This window comes from Pseudocercospora fijiensis, assembly GCF_000340215.1.
Source record: "Pseudocercospora fijiensis CIRAD86 unplaced genomic scaffold MYCFIscaffold_5, whole genome shotgun sequence".
In the NCBI taxonomy this organism is placed as follows: Eukaryota; Fungi; Ascomycota; class Dothideomycetes; order Mycosphaerellales; family Mycosphaerellaceae; genus Pseudocercospora; species Pseudocercospora fijiensis.
The window spans coordinates 2,464,732-2,481,478 of record NW_006921536.1 but is presented as its reverse complement, the minus strand read 5'-3'; the positions used below and the strand labels follow the sequence as shown (position 1 = coordinate 2,481,478).

Below are 16,747 nucleotides of genomic sequence, written 5' to 3'. Positions count from 1 at the left end.
GGGCAGTGCATTTTCATTGCGAATCTTGGACCGGCGATCCAAGGAGCTGGGCAACCGGATACGGTGGTGATGGTTGGAAAGAGGGTTGTGATTGTGGATTCGAATGGCAATACGGTTACGAGCACGAACACGGCTAGTGGTGTGCCGACCATTGTCAGCTCGAGACCGGTCTCTTACATCAACAGTGCGGCACCTACGACAAGTCCGGGATTGAGTTTGACGAACATAATTTCTGGTTTGCCCACTGTTACGGTCTCGCCTCTACCGAGCTTGTCGCCTTCGGTTCCTGCTGTCCTACCTACGACCAGTATTGGGCTGCCAGGAGTGGGCGTCTCTGCTTCTGCGTCTGTCGGAGTTGGCGTGGACGTCAGTCTCAGCGCCTCTCTGCCAGCCATCTCCTCGGCGGTCTCGCTACCTCCTGTCTGCGTTACCATCGCTGGGACTGTCAATTGCCAAGCTCAGCCGACCTCCCTCTATACCTTGACGACGACCAAGGCTTCCCAGTTCACAACAGTGCTGCCAGTCACCACAGTTGATTCTACTACGACCATCTCCTACTGCAGCTCATCCCGCGGCTTCATCTCCTGCACCTCGAGCCGCGTTATCACTTCCTCGACCTCAACAATGCCTTCCACAGCTACCACGGCCACGACCAGGACGGCTTGTGTGCTCAACGCTCTTGGCGTATGCATATGATCTCCCTAGCGACACCCGTCTTCGTTCTGAAATACACGATTATACTTCTTGTTCTTCGCTTTGATGCGACAACCACATTTTGGAGAAAGCAACACGACCGGGCCGGACTCTGTCTCGAGATTTGTACAAAGCGACGGCTGGCACCACTGAACGGCCTCAGGATGGCATGGATATGGGCGAGCATGGTGTTTGAAGGGAATTCTGAGAGTTACCCGCAGTGGGTTTTGATTTTTCATCGTTCGATCTTGTCGGTCAAGTCTTTGGTGATAGAGGCGAAGAGCGGGTGTAGAGAGCAAGCAGTATACTTATCAACAAGCAATCCTTCAGTACTTTCGTCATCTCCATTCGACATGTCTTGGCCCTCAATGACAGTGCCTTCGGGATAGTTGGGGCGTTTGCCTTCTTCGATAAGCCGAATGAACATTGGATCGATAGGCACGCTGCCGAGGAACGGGACTTCGAACTCTTGTGCCATCGCTTGTCCTCCGCCTTTCGAGAAGATGTTCGTGCATTCGGAGCAGTTAGGGCATACGAAACCTGCCATGTTTTCCACAACGCCGAGAACATGCACGCCGACCTTTTTGCAGAAGTTGATCTCTTTCTTGACATCGCTGACACTGATCGCCTGTGGAGTAGTCACGATAACGGCGCCAGGCAGCTGTTCTGGCGTAGCATTCTTCAGCAATTCTTCGACGAGAGCGATGTGCTCGTCGCTCGTGCCCGGCGGTGTGTCGATAAGCAGATAGTCCAGCTCGCCCCAAAGCACGGTAGACAGGAATTGCCGGATCATGCCTGTCTTCTTCGGGCCCTTCCAGATGACTGCATCGCCTCTATTTGGCAATATAAAGCCCAGCGACATGGCGCCGAGCTTGCCCAAGGCCTGACTGCTGCCGTGCGCCTCTCCCTTTGTCTGCTCTTGACGCGCGCTTCTTGCTGCATGCACTGGCACCGGTAACCATCCGCCTTCAGCCGAAGTGATGCGCGATCGTTCTATGCCAAGGAATCGTGGGATCGAGGGCCCTGTGAGATCGATATCGAGCACGCCGACAGAATGGCCTTGTAAGGAGAGGGAGAGTGCGAGTTGGGTGGTGACGCTGGACTTCCCGACGCCGCCTTTCCCGGATAGCACAAGCACGATATGCTTGATGTCTTTCAGCGACATCTTTGCGGATTCTATTCAGCAGAAGACGGGCTAGAAATATCAAAGAAAAGCTCGAGATTGATGCTTAGAAATGTTGCTGGACGTCATCCCGGTGCCGGTCTCGCTCCGGCCTTGCCAAGACTGCTTGACCTCACTTCAACTTTCACGCGCCGGCTGTCATTGCGCTATGCCTCGAAATCATGACCAGCCATGAGTTGAACACAGAATGACTGGGATTGCCGAGTCTGGCATTTGCATAAGATGATTGTATGCCTGCGAAATCGTTCGAATTCATCTCAATTTCCCTGTTTCCTGATGCGATCAAATCGAAAACTTTTGGCATCGCCTATTCGGGACTATCCACAGCAAGCAACCTCAACCCTTTCTCGGCTCGATATAGCAGTGATATTTCTGCCACACGAACCAAGTCGAAAAGAGTTCCCACGGCTCATCGCTCTCGAAGACTAGATCGAACTTTCGCACAATCTGCGGCACCGCCTTGGTCATTTCCAGCAGCGAAATATTCTTCCCAATGCAAGATCTCGTTCCGCCGCCAAACTAGCGAAGGAAAGAATTAGCAGGGACTTTAAAAAGTTTCCTTGCTGCAAATGGAAAATGTATACATACCGCAAAAGAGCTAGCAAGAGAAGCAGTTCGATTCTTCGAACTGCTGTCTTCACTAACAAGGAAACGCTCGGGACGAAATTCACTCGCGTCATCACCATATGCCTCCGGATTCCGATGCAGAGCCCATGCGCTCACGCCAACGCAAGTCTACTCTAAATTAGTAAGGGGGTTTTGACAGCACATAAGGACAACTTACACCCCCAGGTAAATGCCTTCCAGCAAGCTCCATACCACCGGCAGGAACCTTCCGTGGCAGCACATATCCCACCGCGGGATGCAACCTCAAAGTCTCCAGAATAACAGCCTGTAAATACGGCATGTCCTGCGCCTCCTTGAACGAGACCGGATCAGAAATCTTGCCGGCCTTCTGCATCTCATCAATTTCCTTTCGCAAAGCGGCAAGCGCCCGTGGTGTTCTGTACAAGTAGTACAACGCTGCGCTGAGGGTGATTGCAGTCGTGTCGCTACCGGCTGCAATATTGCTTGCGATGGCATCCATGAGGTGGGACGAGTCGGCTTTGCCAGCTGCTTCGAGCCGTAGGAGTTTGGAGATAAAGGGGTCTGAGTTGGGATCTTCTTTCTCTATCATTCGATCGGGGTGGCGGAACTTCCTTATGGTGTCGCTGGCAATCTTTTCGATCAGGCCTCCGGCGTGGCGAAGGCGGAGGAAGCTGACTATGCGGAAAATCCAGCTGTGGAATTCCGGGAAGATGCCGACTGTGCCTAGGTATCTGATGCCTTTGAGGGCCGATGGGTTAGCAAGTCTTCCGAGAGTCGATCCAAAAGAGATGGTATCGTTAGATTCAGACATGGCCACATGCCGAGAGTCGAACGAGGGCTTTGGTCACTTACTAGCGTGCACCAACTCCATCATACCATCAACATCCGCCTCAGTCTCCATCATCCCAAAATTCTGATTTATCGTGATCTCCCCAATCACATCAAAGGCATAAGCCTGCATGAATTTCGGAACAAAGACCTTCTTCCTCTTCTCAGCAAACCCAGCAAACTTCCTTAAACAAATTTTGATCATTCGATCAACTGCATCCTCGTAGTGAACCATGGAGGACATGGAATATAAGTTCGCGACAGGTTTCTTCCGGTCGGCATGTAAAGATGCATCTTGTGTGCTAAAGAGATTGGGGCGTTGGGGATGGCCTCCCTAGATGTCCTTGTCAGTATTTGAGCAAGACATTGGATTATCTGGCTTACAGCGTCGTAATAAGGCGTTTTCGACAAGTCTGCTCGAAGATTATATATTTTCTTTTGGTCTGCTGGCGAGTTGAGGCTGTATAGATTCGGCGAGATCCGCACGATAGGACCTGTTTAAATGTTGGCATGATGCTCTTCAAGACCGTGCAAGTCTCTGACCATGCTGTTTGTGTAGTTTGACAATTGTCTCGTGGAATTCACCACGAAGCATTTGTCGAAGCTCCCATAATCTAGTAAATCTTGCCAGAAATGGTCCAGGTACATCTTTCACGGGGGAAAGCAGGAGAGCATACACGAATTGGTACGCGATTGTAATGCCCAGCAGAATGGACGTTAAAGCCAATATTTGCTTCGCAGACAAGTTTGCGAGCACAGAGTGCTGGATCTCGAAACTGGGCATGATAATGAACAGATCAGGTGGTAAATTGAGCAGCAGACGGCATCTGCTCGATATTTCTTGTTTATTAAGTAGGCCAGAGCTGTCGGATCGTGGGCAAATCCGGTGCCGAGAGTTTCGGGAACCACATGCCCACATCCCCTAAACGAAGGCCGTGGTTAAGCCGCCGAACTGCTGTATAAGATCTGGGAGATCTGGTTGGTCGAATCCGTTTTGCAGAAGTTGTAAGGAATCCACCCAAGTCCTACTTTTGCCGACGAACGCCGACAACGTACGAATAACGGTACAGTATATGCAACGCCTGCCGATTCGAGTGGGGAACGTGAATTTGAGGGCGACACGAAAAAGAGGCGGTGCCCACTAATCCATACAGCTATACAGCTTCTGAGCTGTGCAGCTCTTTTCATTTAGAATTCGACAAGAGAAGTGAAACCACAATCGTGGCCCACTGCCAAAACAGGACATCATTCGCGATGCCATGCTCAAAGAGTGACAGCAGCGTTCTGTGAATTCGCAATCAGTACCTGTCATATCACGGCGAGTCCGACAAGTTGATAAATTGAGCTGGACGCTTTGCGGGAGGCACATTTTCGTCTTGCTCTTCTAGGCCATGTTTCTGTCCTTGGCATATCGGGCGGTGCTGGATTGGTCCAGCTTGCGAGAACTGATCCTGAAAAGCGAGGTCGTATTCCCTCTCGGCACTTGATCAATAATATTAAGAAGCTGGAGAGCATTTTCTCTCACATCATCGGGAAGAGTCGCACGGTGAAACCGCTTCTCTGACGCGGAAGGCCTAGTTGTCGTACCACGTATTCAATCCTTGCACCGTCTCCTCAATGACAATGGAACTGAACTGCCGACCCGAGTCATCAGGTACTTCTGGATTATAGTCTTGAGAGCTTTTGCAATGATCGGCACTGGATTCGGGCGACAACAGCGCATCGTGTACGTATAGCAGGATTGCCGTGAGCGTCGGTCGTGGGTGGTCTGGGAAGATGAATGCTTCGATGATCGTGGGCGCAGCCTGGCAACGGAGACTGTGGAGCAGATGCAGTCGAGTCTAGAATATGCTGCATGCTGCATGCTGCAAGTGAGATGGCGTCTGTTGCGAGTAGGGCCTGAGGCATGAGATCTATGTCATTGCACGGTCGAGTCATCTTGCTGACGCCGTGCCGTGCCTGGATCGTGCGCCGGCAATGCATCTTGGTGGAGACGGGATATTTTCAGGGCTCCGGAAGGCATTGAGTCGTCAATAATGGCCGTGGAAACAGAAGATGTTGGGGGGGCCGAAGGAGAAGTGCGAGTGCGAGTGCGAGGGGCGGTTCTTGATTGATACAGAGAAGACATGATGTGCAGATCAAATGCGAGAGCGATGGGGATGGGCGCGGCGCCAAGAGCTCAGCCTCCCTCCCTTGTTGCAATCTCCCCTGCGATTTAGTGTCGCCGCGCCGCGCACCATGTCCTCCGTCTCTGCATCCGCAGCCAGCCCGCTCACTCCAGCAGTCCGTCCGACGACATCACCAATTCTCTTCGTACCCTCCGCCGTTGCCATCCTCTCCTTCCGCATACCCGCCATGAATGCGTGATAGCTGCTGCGAAAGGCCACGCCCCATGCGAACCCGCTTCCCTACTTACCTACCTACCTTTCTGCACCCCAAACTTACGCTTGGCCGTCAACATCACTCTGCCTGCCGAGATCTAAGCACGAGATCTGGCTCGAGCTCTGGCTTGCAGTCGTCACTATGCGACGAGCAGTAATCATTTTCCTGATCGTCAATCTTGCCGTCATTGCTTTCCTGGTACATTCGGTCTGGACCCTGCTTGAGCTCTTGGTCATAAATGGTATCGAAGATGCGATATCTCGCGAAGAACTGCCTCCGATCGGCTCAGAACTGGACGATGGCCGCACACAACTCATCCCCAAAATCATACACCAAACATACATCAACACCAGCATCCCCGAAGTATGGCAAGAAGCGCAGCAAAGCTGTCTAGAGAGGCACAAAGAGCCAGAGTGGGAATACAAGCTGTGGACCGACAAGATGAGCGTGGATTTCATTGCCGCTGAATACCCCGAGTTTTTGGAAACCTTTGAGAACTACCACTTCCCCATTCAGAGAGCAGATGCCATTCGGTATTTCGTGCTCAACCATTACGGCGGAATATACATTGACCTGGACGACGGATGCAACCGGTCACTCGAGCCACTCCTGAGCTATCCTGCATTCGTGCGCAAGACAGTGCCTACAGGTGTGAGCAACGATGCTATGGGAGCTGTGCCACATCATCCATTCTTTGAGCGCGTGATCGAAGAGCTCCAGAACTATGACCGGACTTGGTTTCTGCCATATATCACGGTCATGGCAAGCACCGGACCACTATTCTTGAGCATTATTTGGCGACATTACAGCGACGAAGGCTTCAATGTTGGAGATGGAGCAGATGGAGGCCGGATACGGATCATCTTCCCAGACGAGTACAACAACAATCCGTGGAGCTTCTTCACGCACCATCTTGGCAACAGCTGGCACGGATACGATGTGCAGCTGATATTCTGGGTGAGCCTTTCTTGCAACGGACTACTCAGAGCAGAATACTAACAGAATCACAGATGGCTCGCAACTGGGTCCTTCTTACCGTGATCGGCTTCATCGTTGGAGGTGGCGCGCTATTTGCAGGCTGGTGGTACTACAACCGGTACTTCCTTTCGCCGTCCGATGTTCCTAGGTGGAAGACGCAGTCAATAAGACAGAGGATACCGTTCTGGTCCAGACGAACACGGAACGAGTACGAGCTTGTGAATAGGCATGAGCCTTGAGCGTAACATATATAATGCTTGGTCCTGTTTTAGGAAGCGTTGGCGCTGGAGGCGTTTGCAGTGCGGACTCGCCGCCGCGATGGCAGCTGGTGCATGAATGTTATCTGCGTAAATACTTGGCGAATTGCAATTGCATCTATGAGGTGTGGTTGAGACGGAGCTGTACAGCTTCGCAGCCGCACTTTGAACCAGAACCAGATACTTCTCGGCGGTCAGAACCAGGAACGGATACACGACGTTTCCAGTCCAACATTTCGTTCTGCTTGAGAAAGTCTAGGCCGCCACGCCGTCCTTTAGCCGTAGCTGTGATATTATCGGAGTTGCGTCACCGAACTCGTTTTCTACATTCAGACATACGCGCATGATGCATCTGGGATCAGGCCATGGAGAGACCCTGATTCGTGCTCAATATGAGTGTAAGTGTGCCGAGGATGTTTTCAGGACCCACAAGTGGTTTGGTTCCTTCCACTCCGAGCTGCGATACACTTTCGACAGTCTCTAGCGGCCTGAACATTTCGCCGTCGGATGTACTGTATTGCATATTCACCCGCTTCCCGGCCAACTCTGGAGATCTCCGACTGAGCCGCGGGTGAGTTGACCTCGGCTGGCATTCAACACCGCCCACTCACTTGCCAGTGAGTGATCGTGTACGGACAGCGCTGCAGTGATTACTTGACTGTAAGGAACCTTGCTACGACCTCTCGGTCGATCTTCTCGTTTTCCCTTTCTATCATCTTGTCATCGACTCTCAACATATAGCCCGCCCTCCCCATCTGTCTCTCACCTGGTCCCGGGCATTGATTCAACAGCACTGTAGAAGGCAAACAGTACGGGCATCATGTCGGTTCCATACAAGATCGAGGCCAGCGAGGAGCTGTTGACCTCCATTGGAGGCTCTGGCACGCCACGCGCAAGCGACAGAATTCCAATGCTCGCTCGACCTTTTGTCTCCGAACGAGCGAAGAAGACATTGGATCTGGTACGTAATGTGAAAGCTCGAGGCCGGAGCACGATGGACTGACAAATGTGTGGCGCAGGTCGAGAAGTTCGTCGAAGAGGAATGCGTACCAGCAGACACAGTATACAGACAACAGATCGGCGAAGGCGTACAGCAACGATTCGCAGCCCATCCACAAGTGATTGAAGATCTGAAGAAGAGAGCAAGAGAGCTTGGACTATGGAACCTCTTCTTGCCAGCGAACCACTTCAAGGAGGGAGCTGGGTTCAGCAATCTCGAATATGGTCTTATGGCAGAGTACCTTGGCAAGAGCGGTATAGCCTCCGAGGCATGCAACTGCTCTGCTCCGGACACTGGAAATATGGAAGTGCTTGCGAAGTATGGAACGCAGAAGCAAAAGGACAGGTGGCTCGTGCCGCTTCTCGAGGGCAAGATCCGAAGTGCTTTCCTCATGACCGAGCCAGATGTTGCATCATCGGATGCTACAAACATCGCACTGACGATGCGAAGGGAGGGCAACGAATGGGTGCTGAACGGCTCGAAGTGGTGGTCATCCGGAGCGGGTGACAAGCGCTGTGAGCTATTCATCGTCATGGGCAAGTCCGACCCGAACAACAGCAGCGTATACAAGCAGCAGTCCGTCATCCTTGTGCCATTCGACGCACCAGGCATCACCATTCACCGTATGCTGTCAGTCTTCGGCTTTGACGATGCACCACACGGTCATGGCCACATCACATTCAACAATGTTCGCGTACCCGCTGAAAACATGGTTCTTGGACAAGGGCGTGGTTTTGAGGTCATCCAGGGTCGTCTCGGACCTGGTCGCATCCACCACGCCATGAGAAGCATCGGTGCCGCCGAGAAGGCTTTGGAATACATGCTGGCTCGCCTCAATGACCCATCCAAGAAGCCATTCGGCAAGCAGCTTAGCGAGCACGGCGTTATGCTCTCACGAGTGGCCGATGCTCGAATCATGATCGATGCGGCACGTCTCCAGGTGCTCGAAGCAGCCTGCAAGATCGATGCCAAGGACGCGAAATTCGCCCTCAAGGAGATCGCCGAAGCGAAAGTGCTCATTCCAAGAGTTCTGATGCAAGTGCTCGACGATGCCATCCAGGCATATGGCGCTGCTGGTGTCTCTCAAGACACTCCTCTTGCCAACATGTGGGCATCTGGACGAACAATGAGAATCGTCGATGGACCGGATGAGGTGCACATGCTGCAGATGGGGCGTAATGAGAACAAACGAGGCAAGGCATGCCTCGACAAGATCCAATGGCAGAATGCGAAGGCGGCGCAGATGTGCAAGGCGTACGGGATGGAGAAGGTTGACATTTTACAGCTGAACAGACAGGGCTCCAAGTCAAAGTTGTAGATGTGTCAGGCAGATCTCAGAAAATCAGACTCAGCGTATTCACGAGCGTTCGTGCGAGAGTCAGAGCTCCATGATGCTCTTCATTAATAATGTCCGAAGCATGTCGGTGCACTGCCTTGTAAGGCATACCTTCAGCGGCAAGTCTCAGTCTGGATGTGTTGTGTTGCCAGGCAATGGCGGCTGGCGGCACGGCCGGATCAGGCCTGTTTACATAATATTCCAGCCCCACTCCTCGGCAGCTGCCATCCGAGTGCTCCTCCGATACGATCTGCGAGCTACGTACCTGTTCCGAGCTGTTGCATGCCACCCAAAGACCAACATCCAACGCCTCTATCGAAATAATGCGGTCCGTCCAGCCACGAAAAGCCATCCACCACCACCACCACCACCATCCGCGGCAGAGGGTCAGGAGTGCGAGTGTGAAAAGGATCAACGGAAGCGCTTGTTGAAAGGTCGAAGTGCTTATCTTCTCCTCTCGCCCCTAGCTGTCTTGAAGGTGATGATGAGGTGAGAAACGGCACGCGACGTAATTGTTGTACACACTCGACCTGCGTCGTCGATCAATCCTCCCTCTCCCTCCCCATCCCGCTACCTGCGTCTATCCAGCAGCATCGCAAAGAAGTTCGCATCAAGAATTATTCACTTACCTGTGGATCTCCTGCTGTCGGGATTGCCACAAAAAGTCGAACCCCGACTGCCTGATACATTGGAACCGGAATGCATTGAGAAAGAATCACGTCATACGGAACGGAAGAAGGATATATAGCCAGCCATGGCACAACTCTGGTACATGCCATTCCCACCATCGATGACTGGTCTCAATAGCAACAACCCGTATCGCCGCAACAGCACTCCTCTCCTCCAACCACCACAATCCCAAGCCGAGATGACTGCCTCCGAATTCATCCTCCACGAAGGCAAACGCAGCGATAGCGTATCCAGCTCATCGGACGAAAGCACACCAAGGTCTTCCTCAGCATGTCCCGCCTACGTCCCAGCGATCCCATCTTCCGCCATTCGCAGAAACAGTGCTCTCGCCGCACATAGGAATCCACGAGTCTACAACATCCAGAACGTCAGGACTCGATCACTCGGCTACGGAGCCGGTGTAGTTTTCGAACGAGACTTCACCGCTCGACCCACGGACGAAGATGTCATTATCGTCACCGTCAAGCTTTCCAACAAATTCCGCAGAGGATCGCTGGAAGGCTGTGAAGATCTCCCCAGTCGGTAAATTTCACACCACCCATCTCTATCTATCTACTACAATCGTTGACCAACCATCGCAGTCCCCATCCACGCTCCTTCCTCCGCCGTCTCTCAACCCGAATGGCGCCAGGCCTCGATCATTCGGCCGAGAAAGAAGAGAGGTATAAAGCGATCAAGATGCCTAGGGGCGAGTATAAGAGGTATTTCGCAAGAGATAGGAATGGGAATTATGCGGGCACGGAACCTGAGAGGGAGTGGGATGAGGAGGATCTTATGAAGGAGTATGGGGAGTATCAGGATCTTCCGCTCAGCGCTATTCTTTGCTGAGATGATGTGTATCTATCTAAGCTTGTATGCGATTAAGCCGGGAGTCGTTTGATGGTGGATTGTGATGATGATGATGAGAATGTGATGGGGGATGAAATTTGAGTGAAGAGCGATTGTAGCGATGTTGTGCAATGTAAAATCTGTTTGACACGTCTCTCTCTCTACTCACGACTTTCATGCATAGCACTGGCTTAGGCGTAGCACCATGGTCATAAGCCGCCTGGCGAAAAAGGAAGCAGTCCGGTCAAAACTAATCTCTTACATATCCGGTCACGATGGAAATCCCCATTACAGCACACTGTGCACAACTCCTCTCGTGACATACTCGTGATCAGAAATTTTCTGCGCTGCACCAGAATACCTCCATCGACTAAAATGCGCATCACCGCCGTTTCCCTCGCAAACATTCCCAGATCCGGCGCCGCCATTACAAGTTGCGAAGACACCTACCAACGTCCCTATGAATCTCCCAATGCCGCCGCTGAGAATCTCGGCAGAAGCTGTGCCAAGGATGATCGATGCGGCAGGATTGCTTGAAGGCATGGCGGAGAAGACGTAGTGCGTATCGTTTGCGGTGTGGATTTGGAGTCTGATTGGACCTTGAGGCCAGGATGAAGGGATGGGGAAAGCTTGTTCGCTGGATTTGTAGGGGGAGTCTGGTTTTCCCGAGGCTTCGATGCGGAAGACTAGTTCGCGTTGGGGTGTTGCGTTGGCTTTGGGGCGGATGCTGATGTCTAGGTGCTGGTATCTTGTGATGAATGCTGTGATGCCAGCTTCTTGGCCTTCGAGCTGAGGGTTGTAGTCCAGGTCGACGGTGAAAGTGAAGAGGGTGTGAGTCTGCTTTCGTGCTAAGAATGCGATTCCAGATAGGCCGTCTAGAATTTTGTCGTTGATGATTCCTGTCAAGTTCGTGCGGGATGGAGAGATCACAAGTTCGCTGTGGGATCCGCCTGGGGAGATCTTGAAGGTGTTGTCGGTGGTTGGTGGGTAGCGAAGGGTCATCAGGTGGGAAGGTATGGAAGATCCAGGTGCGAAGTCGATGTCATCGTCATCTTCAAATGGTGCGCTGTTGCCAGAGATCTTGTTGTTTGAGTGAGGTAATTCCCAGCCAGTCATGATACCACGGACTTGTGAAGCGATCGGCCAGTCTCCAGACCAGTCGACTGGGTACAAAACTGCTTCACGGCCCATCGGGTATATCTTCAAGTCAGGACCAGATCTTGTAGACAATGCCACACCCCACCAATTGCCGTTCGAGTCCTGAAAGAGATCTGCGTGCCCCACGGTCTGAAAGTACTCGGTAGTATTGGCATTGGAAAGAATTGGATTTTTGGAATAGGCCTCATATGGCCCAGAGATGTTTCGAGAGCGAGCAATGGTCTCCATGTGAGTCAGCCCCGTGCCTCCTTCTGCTATCATGAGGTAGAACCAGTCGTGCTTCTTGTACACGTGCGGTCCTTCAGGATACGACCCGCCAGTACCATCCCAAAGAACTTTCGTTGCAGTGACCGCTCCGGTGTGCAGGTCAAGCTGTGCAATTCTAATGCCCGCGGTAATCAAATGAACAGTGCCATCGTCGTCCCAGAACAAGTCTGGATCTATGCTCGTAGCTGACCATTGTATCGGATCTGACCACGCTGAATTGTTGTATGGATCCGGACTTACGAAGGTGGTTCCATACAAGAGTTTTGAGCTCAAATACGCACAAGTCAAGTAAAACTTGCCGGCATGGTATCGCAAGTTCGGGGCATACATGCCACCCGAGTCATCGCGGGTTTCCTTGGTGATGCCGGGAAGTTGGCTCTCGCGGTTCCAGGCATGGCTGATCAGCTTCCAATGTATCAGATCAGTGCTGGCGTAGACTGGCAGGCCCGGGAATGCCACGAAAGTCGATACGGCACAGTAAAATGTGCCATCAACATGGGTGCAGGTGGGATCGGAATTCCATCCTGGAAAGACGGGGTTGTAGTAAGTCGAATTCTCTGCTCTGGCCAACGTAAGCATCGATGCAGCTGCAAGCAATGCCATTGCTGCCGTTCTCAGCCTTTCGGACAACATGATGATGGTTCTGGATCGTTAGCATTATCAGGTTGCAGTGTGAGGCAGCAAAATATATGTGAACACGTTCGGGCTTGCCATTGTCCGAAGTCTCGTTGGTCATTTCTCCTCATCAGAGAGTCGGCAGCCATCTTCTCTTTTCAGGCTAAAAAAGGGCATATTCTGCAGGCATATGTCGTGCAGCATGGCGGGCCAGATTCCATGCAGGAACAGGCCCAGGAACTTAGGGTCCTGTCTGAACAGCGCAAGAGCAATCAACCGTCATGCACGATTCCGGGGCGGGGCGGGGCGGGGCGGGGCGGGGCGGGGCGGGGCGGTGGAATCGTGGCGGGGCGTCGAATGCCGCTTCTAGGAGGCATCTTGCAGTTGTACGGAGCGGATGTTGTGCATGAAAAAGGAAAACGGCGAGGATGCGATGCAGAAGAAAGATGATCGGGAAGAGCGCCAAGACCGGGCTGACTCGGCAGATTATTAATAATATTCAGGCGCGCCGCTCTGTGCATGTCGCGTCTGCATACACACACGTGCCCGTGCACAACAACACCGCATGCAATGATCATTGAAGCAAGACTACGGTATGCAGTCATTCCGCTTCCCGCACCTGACGCCCTTCTCCGGCCAAGGAACTGCGATCAAGCGGCCTCGGGAAGTGGTAAGTTCTTGGTCATCGTCCTTCATGGCCGGGCCGGGCATTTGAAGTACAGAAATGGCAGGCCTGATTCATGTAGGTCGCTGTGCTGACCTGCTGCCAGACCGACTTCTCCTTCGACGACGAGCACAAACCCTTCCCGCTTGACAGCAGGAGCCTTCGATACTACTACCCACCAATCTTCAACCCTCCAGGCGTAAGTTCCCTGCCAATGCTCGACTCGACCCATCACGCCTGCAGAGCCACACTCGACGCCGCCGTCTGACCCTTCTCCTCCAGGTCCCACAGTCACGCCACATAGATCTTTCCACCGGTTTCGAGAGCTTCATCAAATATGACGACACTGCGGTGAATCTGCATCTCAACCCCCTCCTGGACACGATCGAGCAATATGAAGCACGGAACAAATCGAAGCTGGACGCCGACATTCTCACCTGGCGAGGAATGATGACCAAGATTTTGTCAGCGCCTTTTGACAGTCAGTAGAAACGGGGACTGAGCATGTGATATCTTCACTAAAAGCTTGTGATTCCAGGATTTGGTGAATTTGAGATGAACGCTACATACTTCGATGGCACCATATACATAGAAGAGAACCAGGCGGCGAAGGCTGCTGAGAATAACAATCAAGGCAGAAGTTATCGCCAGCAAGGCAACGCTTTCTCCCCCGAGCAAATGCAATATTGGGGCTACAAGTTCGAGACTCTCGCTACATTGCCAAGACCATGGGCCGAGTGCAGTCGCGACGAGATCGAAGGACGAGAGGCCGAAATTGTCAACAACAATGCCCAGTATTGCTCCATCGTACGAACTGGAATTGGTCGTCACACGATCGTCATCGGAGGGGAAGTAGACGCTGTCGAAGGCTGCAAGCCTGATGATCCGAGTGAGCCCATTCCGTACGTGGAGCTGAAGACTACCGAGAACTTTCGCAGTGGCGATGTCAAGTCTGCTCAGAAGTTTGAACGAAAGATGTGCCGATTTTGGGCACAATCTTTTTTGCTTGGCGTTCCCAAGATCATCATTGGATTCCGCAGCGCCGATGGCCTTCTCGAACGCCTCGAGGAATGGAAGACACTCCAGATACCAAATTTCGTCAAGCGTCAAGGGATGCAAAGCTGGGATGGCAACATTTGCATCAATTTCACAGCAGCCTTTCTGGATTTTCTGAAGCAACAAATAACCGGAGAAGGCACCTGGACAATATCACGCCGCAGAGGAGCAGCAGAAATACTTGTACACAAAATCAGTGATGAATATGCCCCGGATATTGTGCCCGCACAGTTCAGGGCTCATCGGGAAAAGCTAAAGGCAGAGATGAACGAGTCTGAAGCTACTGGAGCAGGCTGAATAAGGCGCCCACTGAGTGCTTCTCCAAGCTGTCAATCATCGATATCACCTTCTGAGCTCTTGTGACCCCAAAGCTCGGTTCGAGAAGCGACAAAAATTTCTCATCTACTCTGTCTCTTGTAAATGGATGCTGGACTTCACCAAGAGCATCTTGCATCTGGGCCTCGTCGATATGGCCATCGCACCACTCAATTTGCAGCCACCCTGCGAAGACAGTCAGTGCAGGATCAGTGGTGACTGTCGTCTTGGAGCACAATGCCATGATCTCGGAGTCTTCGAGCTTCTGGTAGGCTTGGATGCCCGTATTGGATCCATATAGGAGGGCGTTTGCGACTTGGAAGTAGACCGAGAATTGCGCATCGATATGGTTCGTGGGGTGAATCTTGTTCGGCGTCGCGTCTCCAACAAGTAAAAGGTTCGTTGGCGGCAGCTTGATTTTGATGGCCTTGATGTCTCCAGAGCTGACTTTTCTCGTAGCGCCAATATTACCGGCCATTTCTATAAAGGTATGTGTCATCCTGCACGCCGGGAAGGGCTTCAGACTGGAGTTGAGCCATATCCATTCAGAACCAAGGCCGCTGACCAGCCGTCGAAGGTCCTTGTCTGCCTTCGGGCTGTAGGCTTGTAGAAATCCATGCTGGCCTTCAAAGATACGAGTAGCTCCCACGACACCTGCTTCAGCGAGACTGACACACATGAATGCGTCGTGGACCGCGAAGCCTGGATGCAAACGCTTGTTCCAGCTTCCATTATCGAGGTACTGCATCGAGCCTCCCGCCTTGCTGCCTGCAAGACCGAATGCCATCTCTACCTTGTCCACTGGTAAATGCTTCAGCACGGCAATCGCACCGACTGCACCGAATATTCCTGCTGTGCTGGTGTTGTGGAATCCTCGGTGGTACGATTCAAAGCCCAGCTCTCGACCTAGCCGACAATTGATCTCGTACCCAATGCACACCGCAAGGATGAAATCGTCAATGGGAGCTTCGTTCCCTAGCAGCTCTGACTGTGTCATGGCCGCCGACAGTGCTGTGACGCCCGCATGGAGCGTCTACGGTCACATCTCAGTTCCTGCGCGACATCTCTATTTCGAATCAAACTTACTCCCTCTGCATAAGTGTCATCAAAGTCCAGCGAATGCGCGAATGCAGCGTTCAGCAGCCCTGCATACTGTGGAAGCATACATGGCGGACCTCCAGCGATGGCAGTGCACGTTCCTATGCCAGGCCCTTGGAAGGCCTTTATGGCGTTACAGATGGGTTCTGTGGAATGTGCATTGAAAATGCCGCCCACGGCAACTCCAATGTAATCTATCAAGACTTCTTTGACCTTCGTCCGGAGCTCTTGAGTAAGCTGTTCAGGCTTGGCCGTTGCCACGAATTGCGCCAACGCTTTGGTCACAGGAATCTCCGGTGTTGCTGTATTTCCATTGGCGTGGTCGGCAGCATTTGTTGTCGCCATTTCTGCAAGTCAAGTGAGAAGGGAAACGCTATCGTTTGAGAATGGCGTTCATTTAAACATCTTGAGTCTGGCGACACTGGCCGACGTGCTCAAGCTCCGACAGCGGCGAAGAGGTGTCTTGTCGACCCCTCACTCGCTTCTGACATGAGTAACCTGGAGTCCTTCGCCATCGCGATTGCCTGTGCTCCATGTCCTCCTCTTGTTCGGTTCGGTCGTAGCAAGGGACGGGAGGCAACTGTCGCCGCGCTATCGTTGTCGTCGCGGGTTCGCTAGTCGTCGGTGCCTGAGGCTGTCGATTCTCGGAGGCCGAGTTCTGCCGTCCCACCTCGCAATACTGTATTGTTACGCTCAGTCTACTCAGCGCTTCTTATATGCCACAATCGTCACTACCACGCTGTTGGCTGCTGCCTGCCTGCCTACAGCAATCAATCACCGACCTCGACTCAGCCGCGCCGTGGATGCCTCG

The 16,747-nt window shown here is 52.5% G+C and overlaps 8 protein-coding genes across 8 annotated transcripts; 4 read left to right on the top strand and 4 right to left on the bottom strand.

Moving 5' to 3' along the window:
* Positions 1 to 218: 218 nt before the first annotated feature.
* MYCFIDRAFT_49645 (uncharacterized protein) lies at positions 219 to 1,868 on the bottom strand. Its single transcript, XM_007928842.1, has one exon. It carries the CDS (start codon positions 1,856 to 1,858, stop codon positions 929 to 931), a length of 930 nt encoding a protein of 309 aa, XP_007927033.1. The 5' UTR covers positions 1,859 to 1,868; the 3' UTR covers positions 219 to 928.
* Positions 1,869 to 2,212: 344 nt separating this feature from the next.
* Positions 2,213 to 4,553, bottom strand: MYCFIDRAFT_77669 (uncharacterized protein; the record flags this gene model as incomplete). The annotated part of the gene is made up of 7 exons (XM_007928951.1): positions 2,213 to 2,395; positions 2,465 to 2,611; positions 2,661 to 3,202; positions 3,317 to 3,626; positions 3,677 to 3,786; positions 3,836 to 3,940; positions 4,523 to 4,553. The coding sequence occupies 7 exons, from the start codon at positions 4,551 to 4,553 to the stop codon at positions 2,213 to 2,215; spliced, it is 1,428 nt and encodes a 475-aa protein (XP_007927142.1).
* Positions 4,554 to 5,747: 1,194 nt separating this feature from the next.
* On the top strand, positions 5,748 to 7,075 carry MYCFIDRAFT_86687 (glycosyltransferase family 32 protein). Its single transcript, XM_007929300.1, has 2 exons — positions 5,748 to 6,631; positions 6,685 to 7,075. Exons 1-2 carry the CDS (start codon positions 5,816 to 5,818, stop codon positions 6,889 to 6,891), a joined length of 1,023 nt encoding a protein of 340 aa, XP_007927491.1. The 5' UTR covers positions 5,748 to 5,815; the 3' UTR covers positions 6,892 to 7,075.
* Positions 7,076 to 7,578: 503 nt separating this feature from the next.
* On the top strand, positions 7,579 to 9,271 carry MYCFIDRAFT_49652 (uncharacterized protein). The gene is made up of 2 exons (XM_007928843.1): positions 7,579 to 7,870; positions 7,929 to 9,271. The coding sequence occupies exons 1-2, from the start codon at positions 7,730 to 7,732 to the stop codon at positions 9,225 to 9,227; spliced, it is 1,440 nt and encodes a 479-aa protein (XP_007927034.1). The 5' UTR covers positions 7,579 to 7,729; the 3' UTR covers positions 9,228 to 9,271.
* A 288-nt stretch (positions 9,272 to 9,559) lies between these two features.
* On the top strand, positions 9,560 to 10,763 carry MYCFIDRAFT_215557 (uncharacterized protein; the record flags this gene model as incomplete). The annotated part of the gene is made up of 2 exons (XM_007929299.1): positions 9,560 to 10,457; positions 10,517 to 10,763. Exons 1-2 carry the CDS (start codon positions 10,000 to 10,002, stop codon positions 10,761 to 10,763), a joined length of 705 nt encoding a protein of 234 aa, XP_007927490.1. The 5' UTR covers positions 9,560 to 9,999.
* A 104-nt stretch (positions 10,764 to 10,867) lies between these two features.
* Positions 10,868 to 13,187, bottom strand: MYCFIDRAFT_49653 (glycoside hydrolase family 43 protein). The gene has a single exon (XM_007928844.1). The coding sequence runs from the start codon at positions 12,819 to 12,821 to the stop codon at positions 11,052 to 11,054; it is 1,770 nt and encodes a 589-aa protein (XP_007927035.1). The 5' UTR covers positions 12,822 to 13,187; the 3' UTR covers positions 10,868 to 11,051.
* A 26-nt stretch (positions 13,188 to 13,213) lies between these two features.
* On the top strand, positions 13,214 to 14,912 carry MYCFIDRAFT_49657 (uncharacterized protein). The gene is made up of 4 exons (XM_007928845.1): positions 13,214 to 13,473; positions 13,574 to 13,666; positions 13,750 to 13,948; positions 14,006 to 14,912. Exons 1-4 carry the CDS (start codon positions 13,399 to 13,401, stop codon positions 14,818 to 14,820), a joined length of 1,182 nt encoding a protein of 393 aa, XP_007927036.1. The 5' UTR covers positions 13,214 to 13,398; the 3' UTR covers positions 14,821 to 14,912.
* Positions 14,207 to 16,682, bottom strand: MYCFIDRAFT_215554 (uncharacterized protein). The gene is made up of 2 exons (XM_007929298.1): positions 15,925 to 16,682; positions 14,207 to 15,871 (listed from the first exon to the last, which is right to left on the bottom strand). Exons 1-2 carry the CDS (start codon positions 16,279 to 16,281, stop codon positions 14,804 to 14,806), a joined length of 1,425 nt encoding a protein of 474 aa, XP_007927489.1. The 5' UTR covers positions 16,282 to 16,682; the 3' UTR covers positions 14,207 to 14,803.
* Between the last annotated feature and the right edge of the window lie 65 nt (positions 16,683 to 16,747).

Bases quoted from the DNA above. Each gene is read 5' to 3' on its own strand.
- MYCFIDRAFT_49652 (XM_007928843.1), top strand. From the start codon at position 7,730: ATGTCGGTTCCATACAAGATCGAGGCCAGCGAGGAGCTGTTGACCTCC. The intron at 7,871-7,928 runs GTACGTAATGTG...TGTGTGGCGCAG, and splicing joins CGAAGAAGACATTGGATCTG to GTCGAGAAGTTCGTCGAAGA.
- MYCFIDRAFT_215554 (XM_007929298.1), bottom strand. From the start codon at position 16,281: ATGGCGACAACAAATGCTGCCGACCACGCCAATGGAAATACAGCAACA. The intron at 15,872-15,924 runs GTAAGTTTGATT...ATGTGACCGTAG, and splicing joins ATGACACTTATGCAGAGGGA to ACGCTCCATGCGGGCGTCAC.
- MYCFIDRAFT_49653 (XM_007928844.1), bottom strand. From the start codon at position 12,821: ATGTTGTCCGAAAGGCTGAGAACGGCAGCAATGGCATTGCTTGCAGCT.
- MYCFIDRAFT_86687 (XM_007929300.1), top strand. From the start codon at position 5,816: ATGCGACGAGCAGTAATCATTTTCCTGATCGTCAATCTTGCCGTCATT. The intron at 6,632-6,684 runs GTGAGCCTTTCT...ACAGAATCACAG, and splicing joins ATGTGCAGCTGATATTCTGG to ATGGCTCGCAACTGGGTCCT.
- MYCFIDRAFT_49645 (XM_007928842.1), bottom strand. From the start codon at position 1,858: ATGTCGCTGAAAGACATCAAGCATATCGTGCTTGTGCTATCCGGGAAA.
- MYCFIDRAFT_49657 (XM_007928845.1), top strand. From the start codon at position 13,399: ATGCAGTCATTCCGCTTCCCGCACCTGACGCCCTTCTCCGGCCAAGGA. The intron at 13,667-13,749 runs GTAAGTTCCCTG...CTTCTCCTCCAG, and splicing joins CAATCTTCAACCCTCCAGGC to GTCCCACAGTCACGCCACAT. The intron at 13,949-14,005 runs GTCAGTAGAAAC...TTGTGATTCCAG, and splicing joins TTTGTCAGCGCCTTTTGACA to GATTTGGTGAATTTGAGATG.